This window comes from Leucopleurus acutus, assembly GCF_964270905.1.
Source record: "Leucopleurus acutus genome assembly, chromosome: 1".
In the NCBI taxonomy this organism is placed as follows: Eukaryota; Metazoa; Chordata; class Mammalia; order Artiodactyla; family Delphinidae; genus Leucopleurus; species Leucopleurus acutus.
In genome coordinates this window covers 27190488-27214240 of record NC_139142.1, presented here as the reverse complement: position 1 = coordinate 27214240, position 23753 = coordinate 27190488, and the positions used below count along the sequence as shown (strand labels likewise).

Genomic DNA, 23753 nt, shown 5'->3' with positions numbered 1-23753 from the left:
GGGCTTGTCCCCAAAGCGGAGTCTCCAGTAGAGGCTTCCCGGTTGAGCCCTCCAGGTCAGAAGGCGACTTAGGCGTTCCGGATCTAAAACTCGCGGCGGCCAGATCAGGTGGTCCCCGCCTCTCAGATTACAGACCTGCCGTCTGTGCCGCGGGGACTCCTTGGGTGAGGGTTTGCCAGTCAGGCGCCTGCTGCAGGCCCTGAGCTGCAGCAGCTGTGCTCTTTGGGGTCAAGCATTGTTTCAGCAGGAGGGAAGCCCCGAGAGCTCTTTGTGCCAGTCACTTAGCAATGGGCCGCAGTTTTCTCACCTATAAAATGATGGGGCTAGACTTGGAGTCCTAAGGTCCCTAAATTCGAGTCCTGTAACTCTGAGAGAACCCCTCAGTTTACAGGTGAAGAAACTGGAGCCAGCGAGGCGCAGCTGCTTGTGCTGTGTCACAGGCCTAAAAACTGACTTTCAATCCAATAGCTCTTTCCACCTGCTACAGAGTATGCTGTGTATGGCAGAGGCTGGTACTGATACAAAGGAAAGCCAGGTGACAGGAACACCTATATCACATTCCTTTTTCTATCCTCAGGACCTAGTAAGCACCCGCAAGACATAATAAGTGTTCACCAAATGCTTATTGAATGAAAGCTCTGGCAGACCCAGCACCACTGTCCCTAAGAAGTCTAAGGGAAAATGTGGGTAGGACAAATGTAGAAACAGTTTACTTTAGCAGCCGACATGAACCTCAGACAAACTCCTCACATACATCTGGTTTAAATCTCCCCTAGGCTTTCAGTCCACGCCCTGAATGGCTGGTCTCCAGTTGGCACTGCCTCTGCCTGTGGGCATTATGCTCCCACATAATAAAACGGAAGCTCCAGAGCTCCACTCAGCTAAGCAAGACCCCTCTGAAAAAGGTGACTCTTCCCAGCGGTCCTCTATGGGGCACCCCAGGAACAATGTCCAGCAGAAGCTTTTGAGCAACCAAGAGCTGACGCTGGATAATCTCTACACTCACCCCAAATGGAACACCTGCACGAAAGCCCAGAGCGACTCTTATCCCTGCTGTGCTGGAATCAGCCAGCAAGACTCAAGAAGCAATCCCCAGGGCCAAGCAAAGTGTTTGTTTTACTCACCAGGCCCTCAATCCCAGTATCCCAAAACAAATAACCAGGAATTCATCCCCTTTACAAAGAAGCGAGTTGGGGTGGACCGGGCATACCCACTGAAACCTGTGTTTCACCGGAAGCCCCATAGTACAGGTGAGGCTGGCACTGATGGGGACCAGAATGTCTCTCCAAGACCCCCTGAGCCAAGAAAGTTTTCATACAATAGCTTTGGTTCAAGGAACTGGGTGAATTCATCTGTGGTTGGTACAGTTGCTGCCAGTCAGGAGGACAGGGTCATGGCAAACCCCAACAGGACAGAGTGGATGCAGATCCAAAGACTAGAGGCTGCAGGGGAGAGTTTAGAGGAGGAAATCCGCAGAAAAGAGGCTCTTCTGAGGGAAAAGCTGAAGAAGACAGAGGAGGAACTCAGAAGGATCCAGAAGGAAAAAGAACAGGCTGAGGAAAATGAAAAAAGAGAGCTGCAGAGAATGGTACTCCCCGGGAGGAGAGTTAAAGGCAATACCACATACAAACCTATCTTCTCCCCAGAATTCATGTCTGAGGAGGTCTTCAGTAGAGACACAGGAGAGGATGAAACTTGGGGACGGTCTCAAGAAAGATCTAGTCCATTCCAGTTCTCTGATTATGGAGTTCAGAAGCTCAAAAGGGAAAGACTGGTGGCAAGCAATAACAACATCCGAGACCGAGTCTCAGGGCGATTGAAGGAGACGTTTTCTCAAGCTTCAGAAGCGCCACTCAGTGCTTTGCGGAGGTCCACCAGCAATTCTAGCTCGTCTAGGGCACCACACTCCTCGGGCTCTGGCTGTTCCACTGAAGAGCCAGAACTGGGTGAGTGCAGCCACTGTGGCCGAAAGTTTCTCTTGCTCAGGCTGGAGAGACACTCCAACGTCTGCCGCAGGATGCAGAGTTCCAAGAGGAAAGTGTTTGATTCCTCCAGGGCCCGGGCCAAGGGCACAGAACTAGAGCAGTACTTGAACTGGAAGGGACCAGCCTCAGTCAAGGTAACAAGGGCCTTATGGATTTGCTTTGAGTGGGGATCATTTTAAGAGCCTGTTATATACTCATCCATTTTCTTTAAAAAAATTTCATGTGTCATATGGGGAGAAAGTGAGAATTAACGTTTGATTTATTGATTACTACTGTGTGCCAGTCACAGTGATGGGAGCTTTTCATATGATCCTCACCACAGCCCTGTGAAGATTTCATTATCTTTTATCAGTTCAAAAATCAAGTGTCAGAGAGGTTAACTTGCTTGAGATCACAAACAGTCTTAAATGACAGTCAGCATATAAATCTGGGTCAGAATGACTCCAAAAATCTAGACTTAAAAAATATATGTCCTTGGGCTTCCCTGGTGGCGCAGTGGTTGAGAGTCCGCCTGCCGATGCAGGGGACACGGGTTCGTGCCCCGGTCCGGGAAGATCCCACATGCCGCGGAGCGGCTGAGCCCGTGGGCCATGGCCGCTGAGCCTGCGCGTTCGGGGCCTGTGCTCCGCGGCGGGAGAGGCCACAGCAGTGAGAGGCCCGCGCACCGCAAAAAAAAGAAAAAAAAAATATGTGTGTGTGTGTGTGTGTGTGTGTGTGTGTGTGTGTGTCCTTTCGATTATAAAAGTAATAAACATTTACTTTAGAAAATTTAAGAGAATGAAAAATATAAAGAAAAATATTATGAAGCATTTCACTACCCTGAGAGAATTCTTCGCTCTCTGCAATATATTCTGCCACCTCCCAAGATTAGGACTTGCTACCACTCCTATAAGCTGTATCTATTTTTTCAAGATTGGCTAATTTTGATATACCTTCTTAGTAAATACATGAAACACAATTGTTTGGAATTCTTTTTCTCCCCATTTAGAGAGTAAACACCTTAAGGTTAGAAGACTTTATTTTATTTTTTTAATAATTTTTATTGGGGTATAGTTGATTGACAATGTTGTGTTAGTTTCAGGTGTACAGCAAAGTGAATCAGTTATATGTATATATATATATATCCACTCTTTTTTAGATTCTTTTCCCATATAGGTCATCACAGAATATTGAGTAGAGTTCCCTGTGCTATACAGTAGGTCCTTGTTAGTTATCTATTTTATTTTTTAATTTTTATTTATTTACTTATTTTTTGCGGTACGCGGGCCTCCCACCGCCGCGGCCCCTCCCGCCGCGGAGCACAGGCTCCGGACGCACAGGCCCAGCGGCCCAGCGGCCCAGCCGCTCCGCGGCACGCGGGACCCTCTCGGACCGGGGCACGAACCCGCGCCCCCAGCATCGGCAGGCGGACCCCCAACCACTGCGCCACCACAGAAGCCCTATTTTTATTTTTTAAAACTTATTTTTGGCTGCGTTGGGTCCTCATTGCTGCGCACGGGCTTTCTCTAGTTAGTTGCGGCGAGCAGGGGCTACTCTTCTTGCGGTGTGCAGGCTTCTCATTGCAGTGTCTTCTCTTGTGGAGCACAAGCTCTAGGCACGCGGGCTTCAGTAGTTGTGGCACGTGGGCTCAGTAGTTGTGACTCGTGGATTCTAGAGCACAGGCTCAGTAGTTGTGGCGCACAGGCTTAGCTGCTCCGTGGCATGTGGGATCTTCCTGGAGCAGGACCCAAACCCGTGTCCCCTGCATTGGCAGGAGGATTCTTAACCACTGCGCCACCAGGGAAGTCCAGTTATCTATTTTATATACAGTAGTGTATATATCTCAATCCCAATCTCCCGATTTATTCCCCCCCAGCACTCCCTCCTGGCAACCACAAGTCGGTTCCCTATGTCTGTGACTCTATTTCTGTTCTGGAAACAAGCTCATTTGTACCTTTTTTTTTTTTTTTTTTTTTTGGTTGAACCATATACCATTCTAAGTGCTCTAGATTACATATACTATCTCACATAATTTCCCAACAATACTACTACTATCCCATTTTAGATATGAGGCAAGAAGTTAAGTAACATGCCCAAGATGACACACACACACATATATATATATATTTTTTTCTATGTCATAATATTGACATTCTGTCCAGTAATCCTCCACTGCAACAGCTCCTTTACTTTGCAGTGAAAATTGATTTGTATATGTTTTGCCTCTGAGTCCTTGTGGGATTTTTTTTTTAATTCAAACAGAAAGTCACTAAAATTATAATCATCCTCATCAGTTCACTCTGTCCCATGTAATTAATTTTTTTTATCTTGATCTTTTGTTAGCACTTTTATGAATTCATCAGTTTTCCATTAGAGTTCTGAAAATGCTTATTCATTCAGTTCAGCAGTATAGTCAGTTACCAGAAACCTGTACTTGTCAGAGTCTTTTCCATGAATTCCTTGAAGATGAAACCCTTTTATAGGAACATTTTTGCAAAAGCATCAGAGTACACCCAGAACTCTCTGTAAATGACCAAAGACTTAAAAATGACCACGGTTAAAGATTTGATGAAAGTTCATAATAATGCAGTTGACAAGGAAATTTAGTTATTTCTGAGATATACATTTTAAAGTAATAACTAGAATTATGACTTATAACATTATACCAGAACATATAAGATTTTTAGAAATTTCATGTAATGTCTGAAACATTTATATTAACATATTTCCATACAAATAACCCGAAGAAAGTTTAGCATTAGTTGTTTTTTTGGTTTGTTTGGTTTTTCATACTGCAGGTTCTTATTAGTCATCAGTTTTATACACATCAGTGTATACATGTCAATCCCAAACGCCCAGTTCAGCTTCCACGTATAAGTGATATCATATGATATTTGTCTTTCTCCGTCTGACTTATTTCACTCAGTATGACAATCTCCAGGTCCATCCATGTTGCTGCAAATGGCATTATTTCATTCTTTTTTTTTATAGCTGAGTAATATTCCATTGTGTATATGTACCACATCTTCTTTATCCACTCCTCTGCTGATGTACATTTAGGTTGCTTCCATGTCTTGGCTACTGTAAATAGTGCTGCTATGAACATTGGGGTGCATGTATCTTTTTGAATTATGGTTTTCTCCAGATATATGCTCAGAAGTGGGATTGCTGGATTAGAGGACTTCGTCTTTGGTGAACATTCCTAGCTGCAGAAAAATGTTGTAAAAAGTGACTTTGAGACACTTCCATACATTTGGGGGAACTTCATAGGCACATTTGGATAGTTAGATCTGGAGAAGATTGTCTGGTGAAGCTTCTACCACCTTGTCAAGGTTATAACACTGGGGTTGTAAATGAGTGTTTCTCAAAGTGTGGCATGCTGACATGCATCTTTTATTTCAGTAATTGTAATGCGTATTAGAAAAGTAAAACATAGTAAGCCCTTGATTTCTAGGAATCATGAATTTAAAGAAAAATAGTAAGGGGGATGAAGTGAAAGTGGTATGCAAATGATCAAAATGTGCGAAAGCCTAGACCACATGATCTCAAAGCCCGTCCAGCTCTGAGTCTCGTAAACTATGAGAGTGTTATTCTATTTTCATTTCCTTCCAACCCTCCCACTGCCACGCTAACACCTCTTGTCCATTAGCTCTTTACAGTTTATGTGTGTATTTGCGGGGCTTTTAAAAACTCACCTTTATGTGGTGGCTGTTAAGAGAAGTCTTTTGCAGTCTTAATTATTTCTTTCAATACGATATGGGAGATCACTACAAGAAAGTCCTTTCCATGTTTAGCGGCGATCTCCCTGAAATCGGGTTTCCAACGAGAAGTCAACATTTTGCCCTTGCAGATAATGATATGATCATCAGTTCCTGTTCTATCCTGTTTTTTTTCTGGTCAACCCAATAATCCACTTGGGTATTCTCTGTCCCACTATAGTGGTTTATTTCTGGCTAGAACCTAAAAGAATCTTGTGTTTCTTAAATTCCCAAATACAGTAGCAATAAAGCAAAAAAAAAAGGGTTTCTGAGATCAGATGCCCTAGCTTTGTGGAAACTAGTTTGAGGAAATATGTTGCATTGAGGACATCAAGGCAGAAAGGATCTGGATTGAGATGGACTCCTCTCCTTGGACCGTCCCAAGTTTTATTCCAAAGCTTTGTGCCTTTGTAAGCTGAGTGGTTTGTGTCTCTCTGTTATTCCTTCAGTGTACTTGCAAGAACAGGTGATTTTTCTTTTATCCTTTAATATTCACATAACTTCCAGCAGACTCATACTCTTGTCTCTCTACTAGACCTTACGTATTTGAGCATAGAGACTATATCTTTGTGCTTTGTGATTAATAAGTGTTAATTGAATAAACTTCAATACAATGAAGAATTAAAGTATAAGTATCATATAGTTGAGGAACTTTCCCCTAATTCAATTCTAAAGGTTCCTAAATAGCATCTCTAACACTCTGATTCTCTTGCCTTGTCTGTTTCAGTAAGATTTTCCTGATGGATCCTTCCTTTTCCTTTGATAACATCTCTTCCTATATTCATCACCAAGCAGCTACTTGCTTTTCTTTTTTCTTCTTTTTAAAATTAATATTCTTTTCATCTGAGTAGTATTTGAATACATTTGAAAAATCATGTAGTACTGAGTGACCTATAATGCAGATCAACAGTATTTTGCCTCATCCCTCTCTGGCCCCTCGTCTGGCTCCCACAGGCAGTTCTGATAGATGGCTCTTCTGGTATGCATTTCCATATTTCTAAATAATATACTTATTTGCTTGATGTATCAATTTTGCACATTATCTGTTGACCTCTTATGGACACTCTGGGTTCTTATCCCCTCTCCTCCCACTTTTCTCCTTCCCTTATTCTTCCATTGTAGTGATATCACAGTTTGGGGTTAAACCAGTAGTCAGCTGTTTATGTGATAATAACCGTATAAATTTTGTTCACTGCTGAGTGGACAGATTCTGCCCCTGCCCACATTCACCCAGAGTTAATAACTGACCCATGTTTTAATTTGCTTGGTTTCCTACATACCTAATTGTATTTTTTTTCCCCTGAATGATCTGCCCAGTATCAGACACCTGTTAATGTTTTTCTATCAGTTTGACTTTTTTTTCTTCCGGAACCTCCATCCCACCATTCTTTTTCTTCCTGCTCCAGTCCAGACTGGTTCTTCTCCAGGCCTGGTGCAGACCTGTTGTTTGGAACTTCTCTCTGCTTCTCTCCTGTTTCCAGCACCCTGTGTCTTCCTTTTTCTTGCTTTACTCCTTGCTTTGCTGAAGCTTTATTAAGAAAGGTGCACGGGAGGCATATTTTTTGTCTTGGGATGAATTAAAATATCGATATAATAGCTTTATTTTTGATTGATGAATCGGCCAGGTAGAGAATTCTAGCTGGAAAATTATTTTCTGTTAGAACTTTTATGGCATTTTCCCACTAGCTTTTAGCATCCAATGTTACTGTTGAGAAATCTGATACCATTTTGATTTCTGCTCCATTATATGAAACCTATAGATTTTTTTCTTTTTCTTAAAACTTATAGGATTCTCTCTTTATTCTACAATGATTGTGTTGGATAGTGGGTAGGCCATTTCAATCTCAAGGGTAGTGATATTTATTTCTAGGAATGTTTATTGTCTTCTTTAATAATTTCCTCCTTGTGCTTTCTGTTTTTGGAACTCCTATTAGTCAGTGTTGGACTTTCTAGATTGACTTCCTAATTTTCTGATCTTTTCTACTTTCCATCTTGATCCTTTTTCCCATTCTGCGTAACTTTTCTGACATTATTTTACAACAGTTCTATTTTTAGCTATTGCAGTATTAATTTATAATAGTTCTTTCTGGTTCTCTCATTCCTTTTTCATAGTATATATATTCTTGTTTCATAGATAAAATCTCTTCTAACACTACTTTGATATTATGATTTTTTGTAAAAAAAGTTCTTCTGCTACCTGCCTTGTTGCTACTTCCTGAGCGTGTATGCATGTGTGTTCCTGTACTTGTTTGGTCTCTTCCTTGTTAGAGCTTTACTGACTGTCCGTTCATATTTAAGCTTAAGTGGGGCTTGTTGACTGAGGGCTTTCATATTAGGGTTGTCAAACAGCGAGCCTTTTAATTGGGGTCCCTCAGAATCAGCATCTCAACTTTTCTCTCAACTGCTTGGTGCATCCAGAGAACTCCTGCCTCCTATGAGGGTGCCTGTGTCTGGTACTCTGGGAGCTGAGTGGGGGAAGGAAGCTGACAGTTAATTCCACAATACATTGCATACACTTGCCCTTAATCTCCATTTTCAGCCCCTAGATTAACCCTGCTCTCCACTGTGCCTGGATGTCCTGAGTCTGAAACCTGTCTGGTTCAATTTCTCCAGAGAGGGTGCTGGAAGTGTTGGACACTTGGATGTGCAAGGTGGAGAGGAGCCCTGGGAGCCAACCTGTTCACCTCCCCCTTCCCACTACCTGTATTTCCAAGCACTGAGCCTCCCAGGGGTTCTGCTGGGAAATAGGCTTGCCTCTCAGTACTATAGGCCTTTGCAGGCCCTTAGTTTAAGTCAGCAGTCCCAGACTTTTTGGCACCAGGGGCCGGTTTTGTGGAAGGCACTTTTTCCATGGGTGGGGTGGTGAGGGGGATAGTTCAGGTGGTGATGCGAGCAATGGGGGAGCAGCAGATGCAGCTTCGCTCGCTGCTTGCCCGCCGCTCACCTCCTGCTGTGCGGCCTGGTTCCTAACAGTCGGCGGACCAGAACCAGTCCGCAGCCCCGGGGGCGCTGGGGGCCCCTGGTTTAAGTGCCTCCACTCTGGCAAGTCAGTTATCATTGTCGCTTCTTTCCTGTTCTCTTTGGCCTTAATTTCCTTACTGTCATTCTAACGGAGACTCAGGAAGGGGATGAGATAGACACCAAGTTAAATGATCAGTCTTCCTTCAACTTACAGCCTGAACCTCCTTGGAAGAGCAACTGGAAACAGAAGCACGAATCTTTCATCCGTACCCTCCGTCAGGCTCGAGAGGTCCAGCAGATAATTGCCAAAGGTGGAAACCCCTCCGACCTGCCTCCCATCCTGCCTGCAGAAAATCCAGACTATATTCAGTGTCCTCACTGTAGCCGCCACTTTGCTCCCAAGGTGGCAGAGTGGCACATTCCAAAGTGTAAGACCATCAAGAACCGCCCTCCACCTCCAAGGAAGCACTGCAGTTGAGCAGACAACAGTGGAAACTTCCTTGATAGTCCAGAAGGCTCCGCTTCTCTTCAGCAGTAAATGGGAGTAGAATAATTTGATGCAGAGCAGAAAGAACTAAAACTTTTACATCTCCCAGGTCTGCCTGCAGAGCTGAAATCGGTGAAGAGAGAGAGACCCATTGCTGAGCAGCAGGAGGCGACAGGAAGCCTCAGCTTCCCACTAAATCACCGCCTGCGGCTGGGGCGCCTCATGTTATTGCCCTAAGAACTGATGGGTGAGGGCACGTAAGAGTAGCGAGGAGCCTACATTAAAGCTCTCTTCTTGCAAGCCTGATTGTGGTTTGTGCTGGTTAAGTGGCTGCATTTGCTGTGCCTTCTTGCCACTGCCTCTGCATGTATGTCTATGGCTTCTGTTAACTCCTCTTGTTCTTGCAAGAAGTTGGCTCGTGGGTATCAGAGGATCATGGTATCTTATAAAAAATACGGTTTTGCCGTAAGACAAATGACCTCCCTGATACATGGTCCTGGCCAAAAGTCAATACAAGCATGGAAGGTTCAGGCGCCAGTATGTCCTAAAGCCTCCCCACGTTGTACTGTGTAATAAAGGGAACCTCATCTTTATGTACGATACTTTACAGGGTAGGGATGGGGAAAAGCACACTATGTCTCTGCAGTTATTCCTTCCTAATGGATTTCATATGTCAGAAAAAAAAAAAGGAAGGAAGGAACTTTAGTTTCAGCTATTGCTAGCACTCTGCTTTCAAATCAGGTTGGTTTAATGACTTTTAAAATGAAGCAGCAAAATATACCATCAAAGCAACCTGGGACATTCTGGTGTCACATTCTGGTGTCCCTGCTGATCACATCACAGTAAACTTCTATTCTAGAAAGTAAACTTTGAAGGAAAAGATAGCAGATCTAAAATTTTCTCTGGGCAGAATCATGCCTACTGCAAGTAACCTTCATAATTAGGCCTTCAATAAATGGGTTTGGGGAATTTAAAATTAAACAAATAATAAAATGAGTGAGTCTTAGACTTGTCAAATGGGAGAAGTGATAAGGTAATGTCTGATGGGGGAGAAGCTATCAGTTCAGGTAGGATGAAGCTAACACAACAGATCTGAAATACTAGTAAGATTACTGTCCTGAGAGTATCACTCAAATTGTTAGCTTAAAACACTGGATAAGCTGTGACAAAGTGAGGGAGTGGCATGGACATATATACACTACCAAACGTAAAATAGATAGCTAGTGGGAAGTAGCCGCATAGCACAGGGAGATCAGCTCGGTGGTTTGTGACCACCTAGAGGGGTGGGATAGGGAGGGTGGGAGGGAGGGAGACGCAAGAAGGAGGAGATCTAGGGACATATGTATATGTATAACTGATTCACTTTGTTATAAAGCAGAAACTAACACACCATTGTAAAGCAATTATACTCCAATTAAGATGTTAAAACAGAAAAAACAAACAAAAAAAAAACACTGAAGAAAAATCACCTAACCTGACCTGGGCAAAGGGGACTGTGCAGACCACAAAACCACATTTACTAAACTACAGATGGCCACTCACTCTTATTCCATTTCCTCTGCAGCTTCTGCTGAGTGGCTGGGCTAACAGATCAGACCAATTTGATATGCAAGTTTAAGGCTTTAGCTGTGAAGCTGCTAGACGCTAGGCTAAAAAAATGATGTTTTAAAAAACTGCATGTATTGCTTTATGCTCTTCATAACTGTTACAAAGAAAGAAAGGTATCACATAATAGGGCTTTTTGTTTGGTCATTCAAAGAAAACTCACAGAGAGACACTGGATATTTAACCCAATATATACATTCTCCAGTCAAGTTTAATGAGGTACCCACTTTAAGTTTCACACTTGATGGTAAAAGCAGTAGGTGACTAGAATAAGTGGTGGCCAAGGTCACACAGTGGTAGCCTGTGGACTGCTTTGCCCCACAGGTATGTTTTATTTGACTGACATAGTATTAAAAATATAATCTGACATTAAAAAATTGGGATATGGAGCATCTTTTGAGAAACTGGAAGTTCTGGAAACCCTGGGCCTGCGCCCTGTATAGCACCAACTGAGTGGGATTTAGAATCAGTTACTCCTTCCAGACGGGGTGGAGCACGATCACCACAGCCCCGCCTGGCGTGCTTCACTTATTTGCCTTGTCTGCCTGGCCTGGAACCCCTGGATGACATTATAAAGGTCACAGACCAGGGGCCTCCAGGGAGAACAAATGTTGTGTGTGTGGGGAGCGCTTTCTTATGCTGCTAGAGGAACAAAGAATAGTCAATGCCATAGTGTTCCCTTCGATCTCAACATGTTTAGGCCTTTGATTATATCAGGAATATCTATTAGCCTTTTAAATTTAGCTTGATCGGATCTTTGGGAAGAAGAACCTTTTTCTATCTACATCTCTTCCTAGATAGCAGAGGATGACAGAGGATAAATAAATGCTGCTTGTTACTGTCCGTGTTTTATACTACTTTATCCAAGAAACTTTAGTGCAAGTAGATGTTATAAATTTTAAAGTTCAAAAGGTTAAGCAATGAGAAAAAATCTTACGGTGAAACTCACTTCGTTAAAAAGTATATGCAGTGTATTGAATGCAGCACAGAACCTTTGGCCAACATTTGCTTTAGGTCATCAGTTTGTCACTTTTCACAACTACACAGGAGGCAGCAGAGATGTGATATAGTGTTTTTCTCCCTAATGTTCGTAATTCTGTGAGGTTTAGTGCTCAGCATGTTTATTTCCATAGTTAATCACTGAAGCAATAAATGATTTTTTTGCTTTGTGGCAGGAAGGAACTTGTTTCGTAGTCCTGACTACAGCCCACTCTGCCCTGACACTATCATGAATAATATTTCTTTGGAGGCCCAAGGATGCTCATTTGAAATAATTCATTTACAATACATCCTTGCACCAGAGTTGTTCTATCATGAATGTTTCCAAATCTACGGCAAAATCAAATGAAATGTGAGTTAAGGCTGCTCTTCTCTAAACTTTAGTGAACTGTTCAGCCAAGAGAAGTCACAACGTGGCTGTGCCAGGGAGACCAAATACACTTCAGCCTTTGTGCGGGAAAACAGTTTTACAAACATAAACTGGCAGTACCTTGAAAAAGCCCACTGTGGAGATAAGTACAAGACATGACCCTTCCTCTTTTAATGGCTCATCTTTTTCTCCTTCTGCATTTTAAGCACTATATTTTAGAAGTTTTGGGGGAAAAAAAGTTGTAGCAGCAAAAATGATTCTATTAGTAAGAAAAAGAAACTGGCAAGAAGCAAAGATTATTTCTGTGCAAAAGTCCCTTGCATTGTTTCTGTTACAAGACCATTTATTTCTTTATTTATATAAAGACTCACTGAATCAAAAATTCACGAAGGCCTAGAGTCTGTGTGTTTTATCCCCAGTGACTAAGGTCGATGCGTAGGCTCACTGAGGCATAGCACTGATTGAGAGTTTAAATGTTTATTTAAAACAGAAATGTCAAACCACTCCACCCTCAACCTTTCAAACATCTGGCTAACAATAAGCTAATTCTTCAGCAACAATGTCAGAGCAGAGGAGTAACTCAGGTTATACTATAACTCAAAAGCAATACTACTGGAAAACTTAAAACACCTAGCACTACATAAAGAAGAAAAGTAGGTTGCAATTTAAGAGAATTAGCTACAGAAAACCATTCAAAGGCATTTCTGCTGCCTCACCTTTTACTTTTTATCTGATGCATGGCTACCACCTTTGAACTGGTTTCTGTTTGCGTAGCTTTTTGGTGGGAAAAATCATATGGCTATCCCAGGCACAATTTGGCAAAGTGCAAATTGTCTCTAAGGCACAGAACTTAGATTCTCAGCCAGATTAACAGCAAACCTAGACTTCCCAAGGGAACGTGCTAGAGAAAACGACCCCAGCGTTCCACTGCTAGAGTGACTTCCCCTCCGGACCAAGAGCCCAGCTCTCACCCTCCCTTCAGTGCTCACTTTCATCCCATAGTCTCAGCAACATGCCCATGTTCCTCGGTTCCATGGCAGAAGCAATACTCATGATTAACACCCAAAATGACCCTGCCTCTCAGGCCTGCTGAGGTGGTGAGCATGAGGGATACAAGAACGTGAAAGGCCAGTCAGTCCTTAAAAAAAGAAAAAAATCAAAGTTGCATTTACATGATGAATCAAAACCCATTGTTAGGGTTTGTTGCAAACCCCAAGTCCCCAGAACTTGTAACTTTAATCCAGGGTTGGCCCCTTCCCTTATTTTAAGAAAAGGCTTCAGTGATTACATTAGTACCATTGTACTAGGCTTCCCAGAATTGAGAAAACAATGGGAATATTAAACCAAAGAAGATCCCATTGAATAGAGTTGCCCATCCCCAGCTGAGGGGTTTTCCCAGAGCAGCAGCCTTTACACCACCAGTTTTAGGGAAATGGCATAATTTTCATTGCACAGGTCCTTCCAAAATATTAAACAGATATCAAACATTCATTTTTTGGTTGGGGAAAAATGAAACAAAAATTAATTTAGCTCTTTCTAGGGAGGTAGGATATGAGACTCATCAAGGCAGCTCCTGTGACTCAAAATTAGTATATAGGTGGAAACACAACGCTCACATCCTTAAGTAAAACCATCAAACGTTTCTAGGACACTTTCTCTCTCCGGGAAAGCTAGCTTGCTCCTGTCTACAAGGACATGAAGACACGGGGATCAGAAGAGAGCTCTCAGCCAAATTCCTCTCACTTGGCAGGCTCCTCCTGTTCTGCTAGGCTTCAGGGACTACCTGGTCTGGGGGCTGGCTTTGGGCCACTCAAGTAGGAAAGATGATACAGATTCACTGATATGGCTTCATAAAACACCAAAAGGGGAAACACACTGACTAGACATACAGAAAGGGAGCGGTTGGAGCTGCTGATGTCAAGATTAGAACCCTAAGAGCCATGAAGGCAGAGGCACAAGAAGGCTTCTCAGGGGCAGAAGACTCAGTCACTCTAGGCCCTCTCGAAGACACCGAGTAGAGGCAGCTGAAGGAGGGCCTCCCCTCACAGTTTCCTCTGAAGTCCATTCTTACTGCCCCACAGACTCAATTCTCTACGAGACGCCTCATCTCTCAGAGGAATCTTCCAAAGCTAGGAAATCCCACCCTGCGTTGGCCACAGCCTCACACTCCTGCTGTGTGACGAGGAGGGACCTACCCTTCTTTCTCTACTCCTCATTGAAGAAGTCTCACTCAACCCTCAGAGGAAAAGCAACCTAAGCCCACTGCTCCTCCTCAAGCATTTAGCTGCACAAAATAATTGAACTTTCTGAAAACAAGCTGGAGATTGACTCCACCAGACATACTTTCCTGGACTAAGGCTCCTGAGAGGGCTTAGAACACTTCACCACTCTCCAGATGACCCTGGATGGGCCACACCTGGTTCCAGCCCACTCCAGCTTTACACTTTAACGTCCTCCACCCAGAGGTGCAATGCCTGGTGTTGAATTCCCAAGGCAGCTTCCAATTAATGGTGAAAATGGTAAGTGGGATGTAAGCTGCTACCAGCAAAATTAAGGTGAGCATTGTGTCTCCTCTTCAAAGGTGGGATCACCAGATGAGGTACAGAGCTGCTGTTGCTATGGCAGTCACTGAGGACAAAGCCAGGGCCATGGGGCCCTTCCATTCTCCAACACAAAACCACTCCTAGATCCTATCTAATAGGCAATGCTACTCTCCAAGTGTACATGGAAAGTGCTTCAGAGCCTCCGCCTCGCGCTCCTTGTCTGCAAGTGAACGAAGCCAGGAAAGCGCTCTCTGCGTTCAGTAAGTGTGCTGTGAAGGTCTTTGGATTCCAGTTTCCTGGAGGCTATACAGGCTCAGGAGACTAGAGGCTGGGTCTACAGGAGTCTGTTCCCAGGAGGCACCAGGAATCTGAATCTAAATCGGGCTTTGGATCCATTTCCATCTCTTCCTTTGCTGTCTGAGTTCCTTTGGAATGCATCCCCACCTGTCCAGATAAAACACAGTTCCAGGTTAACAACATTGCCACCTAGTTACAGCATTTCAGGACTAGATTTTCAATGCCCACCTCTAAGAATGTGTAGCCATGGTTTTGTGAGAAGCTCATACTACTACCTTAATAATAGGACCTTAGATAAAGTCCACACCTGTACATTTGTTGCAGGTAGGTGACCAAGTGTCGTGGTTTGCCCAGGACCGCAGGATTTTCTGGGATGCAGAACTCTTCAGTTTTAAAACTCCAACAGCCCTAGGCAAAACAATCCTCCTCCCTCCTACAGCTGCCAATCACTCCATGCTTACTTCAAGTGTGTATATTATTTTCCAAAGTACGTTCATAGACATTATTTCATTTAATTCTCAAAACAACCATACAACAACTATTTTCTTCTTTCAGGTGAGAACCAGGGCTCAGAGAAACAAAGTAATTTGTCCAAACACATAAACCTGGTAAATGGCAAAGCCAAGGTTGACAGTATTTCCCTAACCTAGTTCACTCTATATAGAGCAATACTATGGCCCTTTAAGAACGACTCAAGGGCTTCCCTGGTGGCGCAGTGGTTGAGAGTCTGCCTGCCGATGCAGGGGACACGGGTTCGTGCCCCAGTCTGGGAAGATTCCACATGCCGCGGAGTGGCTAGGCCCGTGAGCCATGGCCGCTGAGCCTGCGCGTCCGGAGCCTGTGCTCCACAAAAGGAGAGGCCACAACAGTGAGAGGCCTGCGAACCGCAAAAAAAAAAACAACAAAAAAACGACGCAAGCAGCATCACCGGTGAAGTATTTTTACCAAAAGTGTTTTAACTTGAACCTAATCAAGCCTTAAGTCTAACTTCCAGTTTACAGAAATGACAGGGTGACAAAAGAATAAGATAAGCAATGTCTCAGGAAAATAAGGCAAATCCAGAATGTAGGACATTCTGTTAAACAACTGACCCTGTTTCTCCAACAAACCAATGCCATGGAAATTTTTTTAAAAAACGGGGGTAGATGACAACAAAAATAATCGCACAAGACTTCTAAGAAATGATAAAACTTTATGTAAGAACATAAAGGAAGACTTGAATAAATAACTATTCAAGGCTGGGAAGACTCAGCATTACAGACAAGTCAACTCTACTCAAATAAAGATATAATTCAAAGCAAATCTAATAAATTCCAATATAAATACCAAAGGGAGTTTTGAGAAACTTCACTTTTGAGGAATTCTAAGATTCATACAGAAGAAGCAATGTGCAAAAATAGCCAATGTAACCCCAGAAAAGAACAAAAAGGAGCACAGGACTTTCCTTACTGGGAATCAAGACATTCAAAACTCTAGTATTTTAAATAGGACTAATTAAATAGCTCAAGGCAACAGAAAAGAGAGCCTAAAAATGAACCCGTGTGTATGTGGATATTTACAATATATTAAATGTGATCTTTCAAATCAGTGAGGGAAGTATGGATCACTGAATAAAACAATTTAAAAATGTTAAAAAAAAAAGGGGGGTAGAAGTGGTGATGGAATTGTTCTAGATTAAAAGAAATGAGAAACATAATAGTGTAAAAGGGGGTTCTTGACTGGTTTCTGGTCTAATAAAAACAGTTATAAAGGACATTTTTATGGGAAAACTGGGAAAATTTGAGTATCAACTGGGTACTAGATGAGAGTTGAGAATACTAGTGTTATTTTTGTTAAGTGTGATAATAGTACTGTGGTTCTCCAGAAGAATGACGTCTTTATTTTTAGATATGTGTAATAAAGTATTTAGGGAGGCTATGTCATGACTTTCATAATTTACTTGAAAATGGTTTAGCAAAAAAAGAAAAAGGAAAAAATATACATGCACATACACACACTCATACTTCAAATACACAGATAAATACCTACACATATTTTAAACATACACAGACACAAACACATTTGAAATAATTACAGCAACATGTTAACAACGGTTGAACCTAGATGGTGGATGTATGGGTGTCCACTGAACTGTAATGTTTAAAGTTTTTCATAATAAGTAGAAGAAAAAGCAAAGGTAACAAATATACAATGGAAGTTAGGTGATGAAATGATTCAATCCAGGTGCCTGAAGAAGGACCAAGCATCTGGGATTAATTACAAACATTACATCATCAAAAGGTAAGTATTTGCAAAGAAGTAAGCCTATTTCAGGCACTGGTGTTTTGTTTCTGTGATTCTTCAAAACAGAATTAGAAATTCAATTATCCTTTTAATGCTCTCACCTGCTGCCCTCCTTCTAATTTCTTGTTCAGCTTCTGTAGCTGCGTAAAAATCTGAAGGTTTTCTTGCTGTAACTTCTGTTGTTCAGCCAGACACTTCAACACCAGACCCTGCAATCTCTCAACCTCCACCTGCAGAGTGCTGCATGCACAGGTAGGAGTCAAGGGTGTTCCCTTCCCAGCGCATGTTCCTGCGGGATTCAGCCGAGGTGGCTAGAGAGACAGGAGAAAAGGGTCATAGGAGGTTCTGCCTGGATGCTACAGCTCCCCAATCCAAATGTCCTCTAAGTGCTACCAGATTTTACTTTTAAAGTAACAATATAAAACACATATACACAAAGTAAATGGAAGAGAAACTGAAAACTGCTGGGATTACAATAGAACCTGGCTCTAACATAACAGAGCAAGAGGACTCTCAGTGCCTCAGTCTGCATTATGGTAAGGTAAAAGAATAATCATCTATTTTGGAGAACTTTGTGAAAAATTTTAAAGTCATTGATATCTTCCTATTTAAAATGCTGAAGTGAGAGAATGCACAATTTGGTTTCGAACAAGTTTTTTTCTTTTTTTTTTTTTTGCACGCCAGCTTTCTCTAGTTGTGGCAAGCAGGGGCTACCCTTCGTTGTGGTGCGCGGGCTTCTCATTGCGGTGGCTTCTCTTGTTGCGGAGCATGGGCTCTAGACGTGCGGGCTTCAGTAGTTGTGGCACACAGGCTCAGCAGTTGTGGCTTGTGGGCTCTAGAGCGCAGGCTCAGTAGTTGTGGCGCACTCTACTCTATGTGCTCCACGGCATGTGGGATCTTCCCAGATGGAACAAGCCTTTCTGATCACAGTGAGGGTACCATGATTCAAAGGGTCAATATTCATGAAATGTAGTGGATCACACTTTAGAAGAGATTTAAGACGTGTTCAGTAAATAGGATCGCCAAAACAATTCAAGACAGCTAACTGACAGAGGAATTAAAATGTTTACCTTGAAGTTTCAAAGGCTTTATTTCCTCTTCTGGGAAGCTTTTCAATTATCCTAGCCTGGATTTTCCTCCCTTCTTCTACTGTACTTTGTTTATAGGAAGGGTCAACAAATGATAGCCCATGGGCCAAATCCAGCCTACTGCTTGTTTTTATAAATAAAGTTTTATTGGAACATAAGCATGCCCATTCATTATGCATTATTTTTGGCTGCTTCTGTGTTATGATATCAGTATTGAATGGTTGCAAGAGACTGTATGGTCCGCATAGCCTAAAATAATTACTATGTAGCCCTTTAGAAAAAGTTTGATGATCCCTGGTTTACAGTTTTATTGAGATATTTACCACAATTTGATTTCTACCAAAGTTAGGTATACATGCATTGCTCCCCCAGTAGACTACAAGTATTATTTCTTACTTACATTTAGAACCTCCAACCTACCCTAGCAGTGTCATGAAAAGTTGGATTTGAATTTTGGAATTTCAGTTTTGGTACTTCTGAGGCAGAGAGAAAAGAAAGACAATCATCTGGTATAGAAAGATGGGGGCCTGTCAGAAATGTGAAAAGGTAGATACTTTTCCACAGAAATCAGTTTCGCCTTGCATACAGGCTTTAAGCACTACTGAACAGACAGTATGAGTTGATGCTGGGCAGCTGGGAAACCAATGAAGCTAGAGGGGAAGACAGTGAGGCCAGGAGAAGTGGGCAGAGCTTACAGCCACTGTTTACCTAGTTGTGATTTAAAGGCAAAAGCTCAGTTACCCAGGCTCCTTCTGGGGGCTTGTGTTCCAAAGGAGCTTCAGAGCCCACCTTGAGTCCTTGTAGCTCTTCGTAGGGCAGAGTATCTTTCTCAGATTCTGAAAAAGCTGCACTTAGGGGGGATGGGCTGTCAGGCATAGGGATGAATTCTGCATTTTCCAGCTCCTATGTATAAAAGAAAGAATCTCATCAGTTCTGTTTGAGCCATTTACTTTCGACCAAATTCCCTTCTTGCTATAGCTTTCACTCTGTCGTGACATCAGCACCCTCTAGTGGAGCAGGACAGTTGTGGTTACAACATAGCTCGCCCTACCTGTCAACATCCTGCCATTCCTTCCTCTGAGGAGTGAACAGTGAAGCAAATTCAAACTCAAATCCAAGAACATTTTGGAGTGTCTGACATGTTTCTCTAACACACTCAGTCTACACAGGCTATTCAGTAAGTTGGGAAGCTCTAAGGTAATGGCAGTGAGGCCAACTGCCAGGTTGCTAAAGGCTGACCTAAAGCTTTAGATAGAACTGTGTGCTGCTTCCTCCATTCACATTCCTATGTAGCTATCAAGTTTAATCTTATTATAGAGGGAGCTTTAAATCTACACGTTCTCTCTTTGGTTGGGGGCGGGTGCAAAATTTAAAATTTCTCTAACTGTAAATGTTGACTGTAGAAAATGTGAAAATACAGATGGGCAAAGGGAGATGATAAAAATCACCAGTAATTCCATCACTCATAGATAACCACTGTTAAGCATTTCTCTACCATAAGGCATTCCAATTGCCCCAATATTCTACTTCTACGAACCACAGTACAAAATCTAGAAGCTTAACCTTTGCATGCATGCATTACAAAAACTGCCTTCAAGGAAGGCTGCATTAATTTCCATTCATTTAAGTAATACAGGTATGAGCACATCTTATACCTTTTCTTGTCAGGAAGAAAAAGGATTAGAGATTTGGTGATTTCGGTTCAGGTAGAAATCAGAAACCTAGATGCCTGCTGCAAAACGCTTGGATAGGACATGGGAAACAGATCCTTTCTAGTCCCTACAGAGGTACCTCTACCAAAGGAATTACCTTTCGAAGCCAGCCAGGACAGGAGCTGCTGGCCCCACTACTGATCCTCACGGCCTCCGTGGGACTGACTAAACCTTCCATTCCTCGGTCTGCTTCCATTGTTCCTCGGAAGCCTCCACTTGGATCAGGAGTTTCAGATTCCTGCTGACTGTCCTCCTCTTCTCCCCTACCGCCACCGCTGCCACCTCCTGGGCTAGAGCTCTGAACCACTGACAGATACACAGCACAGAAATAGAAAGCTTTGCTATGCAGCAAGATTTACCATCTGATAGCCCCACCGACCCCCGGAGAGGTTCCTAGAGTTGCGTGAAGCAGAACAGCAACAGTGTAAATCAGATACTTGGGACTAAATTTTTAGTTTTTATACAAGGTATTGTGTATCAGTATCTTTATAGCAATATTCACTTCTACTTTACAAACTTGCTTATCCTTATGTCCACGGCAGATTATCAATGTTCTACCGCATTACTGAATACTCACCCCAACCACAGCATCCAGGCCTTAACAGATATACCCAGACTCCAGCATCCTTCATAGAGGTTCACCTTATATACAAAGCTTTTTCACATTTGAGCCAAACACCTCTTAAAGTTGCCAGATAAACTCACCATTAACTCCCTTTCTGGGGAAACACCTGAATGGAGAAGTCCTCAACCATTAAATTCATTAAATTCTTTAATGACTATTCGTAAGAATTTTAAGAATATGATGGCTGGTTCTTTAAATATCATGCAGCATATTCCAAGTTACATTTAATGAAGATGAGCTGATGTACAGTCAGGAAATGACACTGAGCTTTAATATGAGCCAAAGAAAAATATAACTAAGAAAGTAATTTGCCAAAGCTAATGGAAAAAAAAAATTGCATGGTATATTCTAAAGTTAAATGTAAAAGCTTATTTACGATCACCAGCTAACCTGGCTTGAGGACTGACTATGCCACACTGTGATCCTACCAAAGCCGCAGAACTGTAGATGCCAAAATAACCTCTTAAGCTTGCTTTTTTGTTTTAAATGGCTTTTAAAAATTATGTTACATTTGACATACACATTAAGACTATTTTTAACATATGTGTAAGTTTTGATGCCTAACAAAATAACCATACATGCATCTACTACATGAAAGTACAATTAGTTTCCAATCCGGTAGCCATTAGCCAAATATGGTTATTTAAATTTAAACAGAATGAAAAATTCAGTTCCTCAGTCGCAAGAGCCACTTTCAACTGCTCAACAGCCACATGTGGCTGGTGGCTATTACACTGGACAGCACAGACACAGAACATTTCCATTATCGCAGAAAGAGCTATGGGACAGGGCTGAACAAGAATAATACCTGTTTTGCTCCATCTGCCTTGTGAATTCCTTCCTTCTCTGGCCTCCTACCTATATATAACTACTCTGATTAATTTTGTATTTTTCATTTCTTCTTGCAAAAAAAAAAACTTTATCACATACTTAGGTATCCTTAAGCAATATATTATTTATTTTGCTTGTTTTTGAACTTTATAAAAAGGCATGTAGTCTGCTGCAACTTGCTTTTTACATTTCACATTATGGAAATATTTGTAGATGTTGTTCATTTTAACACATATAATATTCCATTGGATGGTTATAACATAGTCAACCAACAAATATTTACTGAGCATTTACCATTTGCCAGGCATTCTTCTAGGCAATGTGGATAAAATTATTGAATAAAAAAGACAAAAATCGTTGCCCTTACAGAGTTTATATTTTCCAGACAATGGACATGTGCTTTTAATCTTAAGTTTTTCCTTTAAATACTGTTCTAGTAAAACAGAGCTGTAATATAACAGCTGTGCTTAGCAAAAAGGTATTTTATCATTTGTGACAGATATTAATATGCACAAACAGATGCTGAGCAATGGATTACTAAAGGAAACTAATAAAAGGTATGATGTGTGTTTGTGTAAACTAGAGCTCAACAAGTCTAGATCAGATTTTCAACTGTCTTTTTGGAGTAATTTAGTCTGCTCTCATTCTGGGTCTTCATCTGTTTTGATTGCACAAAACATCAGAATCCAGTTCTGAGACATCAAAGACTACAGGTACCCTAGCAAATGGAAAACCAGAAGGAACACAGATTCAATTTCCTAGCATGGCCCCAAATAAGAGAACCATGAAGAACGCAGCCAAAGGAAAAGTATTAGAGAGGTTTGGGCTGATTTTCCCAACTACACTGAAAGTTCAGCCAACTTTTAATTCTAAGGGCTTATTCTGAAGGACTACTTCTATAGACTGGAATACCCCTGGGAACACTATGGAAGTAAAGGGTAGACAGAACCCATAGCCCCTAGCATTGAAAGGAAAGGAACAGTACGTAAGTCACAATACAATGTTGGGCAAGCCACGTAATTACTCCCACATGTGTGGTGGCAAAGATGTACTCTCCCTCTGACCGCAATGTAGAAGTCATAACTTATTGTGAAATCTACCAAACTATGACCTTCCCTCTTGATCACTGTATTCCTCATTTCCCAGAGATATTTCCTATTTCCTTTTTTGGGAGACTGCACAGAATTCAACCCAAAGACTCACACCTTAGAAAACCACTGGTACCTGAGATACTGCTACTTACCAGTTCCGATGGATAAACCACTGCTATTCGAACGGATGGTCTTAGAATTCAATACTTTCTCTGAGGAAAAATATTCAGTAGGTAAGCATTGTTTACAGCCAGAGACAGGAAAAGTGACAGCCTAGGATAGGGAGTTAATCTAGGAGATAACTGCTATCTCTCATATCAGATAAAAATATTATAAGCCAAGCACCAATAGCTACTCTATATTCAACTATGTAGCAATTCTCCACCTTAACTATTCTTTGGAATCACCTGGGAAGCTTTAGAAAGTAGCAATGCCTAGGTCCCACCCCAGAGGTTCTGATTTAATTGGTCAGGACAATGGGATTTCTAAAAACTCCTCAAGGGATTCTAACGCGCAGCCAAGGTTGTGAACCACTGACCTAAAGAATGAACTTGTAAACCTTCACACAGACCTTTATAATTTGTTCATAACAAAGGAATCTTTATGCAGGAGGCAGTTATGATTTAGTTTCTTTTTAAAGGTGTACTGTATGTTTCTCACAAAAGCATGAGCACAGATAAACTAATTAGTGGACTACTAGAAGTAAATTCTACCGCGAGGGGGTCAGAGCCCTTATGTTATCATAAGACAGCACACAATGTTCTATTCCTACCACTAGATATGGTATCACTGACAATTATTAAGACTTACACGAGTAGCTTCTTTTCTTCAGGACACTTCTGTTTGCCAGAATGTGACCATTAGTAACTTAGGTGTGGGTCTATCCTCTGTCAAAGCCATCCTAACCAACACATATGGAACCCTTACCAACAATGAGAATGGTGTGCCAGCCTCGGCAAGATAAGTCTGGGACGTGATGCAGAGATCCAAAGATAGGCCGAGGCCATGAAGTGCAGATATCAGAGCCATGCGGTCTCTCTGTGGGGGTCATTGCCAGGCGACCATTACCACCATTGCCCCAGGCAAAAATGTGATTATCTAGACAAAAAAAATTAAACAGCAGACAATTGAACAGAACA

At 42.0% G+C, this 23753-nt stretch overlaps 2 protein-coding genes across 5 annotated transcripts in view; one reads left to right on the top strand and one right to left on the bottom strand.

The window, feature by feature from the left end:
- Positions 1-796: 796 nt before the first annotated feature.
- Positions 797-9161, top strand: ZC2HC1C (zinc finger C2HC-type containing 1C; the record flags this gene model as incomplete). 2 transcript variants are annotated; one of them, XM_082837931.1, is made up of 2 exons in its annotated part: positions 797-2119; positions 8898-9161. In XM_082837931.1, the coding sequence occupies 2 exons, from the start codon at positions 797-799 to the stop codon at positions 9159-9161; spliced, it is 1587 nt and encodes a 528-aa protein (XP_082694057.1). The 2 variants fall into 2 exon arrangements, with proteins under 2 accessions (XP_082694057.1, XP_082694056.1); XM_082837930.1 differs by having other exon boundaries at positions 8880-9161.
- A 2128-nt stretch (positions 9162-11289) lies between these two features.
- The window catches only part of NEK9 (NIMA related kinase 9), a 38111-nt gene continuing 25647 nt past the window's right edge, over positions 11290-23753 (bottom strand). For 2 of the 3 annotated variants that reach the window (XM_082840089.1, XM_082840090.1), the window contains exons 17-22: positions 23542-23712; positions 22767-22826; positions 20165-20373; positions 19097-19258; positions 17369-17578; positions 11290-15131 (exon numbers count right to left, since the gene is read on the bottom strand). In XM_082840089.1, the coding sequence (XP_082696215.1) occupies positions 15009-15131; positions 17369-17578; positions 19097-19258; positions 20165-20373; positions 22767-22826; positions 23542-23712 (935 nt within the window). In that variant the 3' untranslated portion in view covers positions 11290-15008. The remainder of the gene's footprint in view (positions 15132-17368; positions 17579-19096; positions 19259-20164; positions 20374-22766; positions 22827-23541; positions 23713-23753) is intronic. The other variant, XM_082840088.1, reaches the window with a different exon arrangement.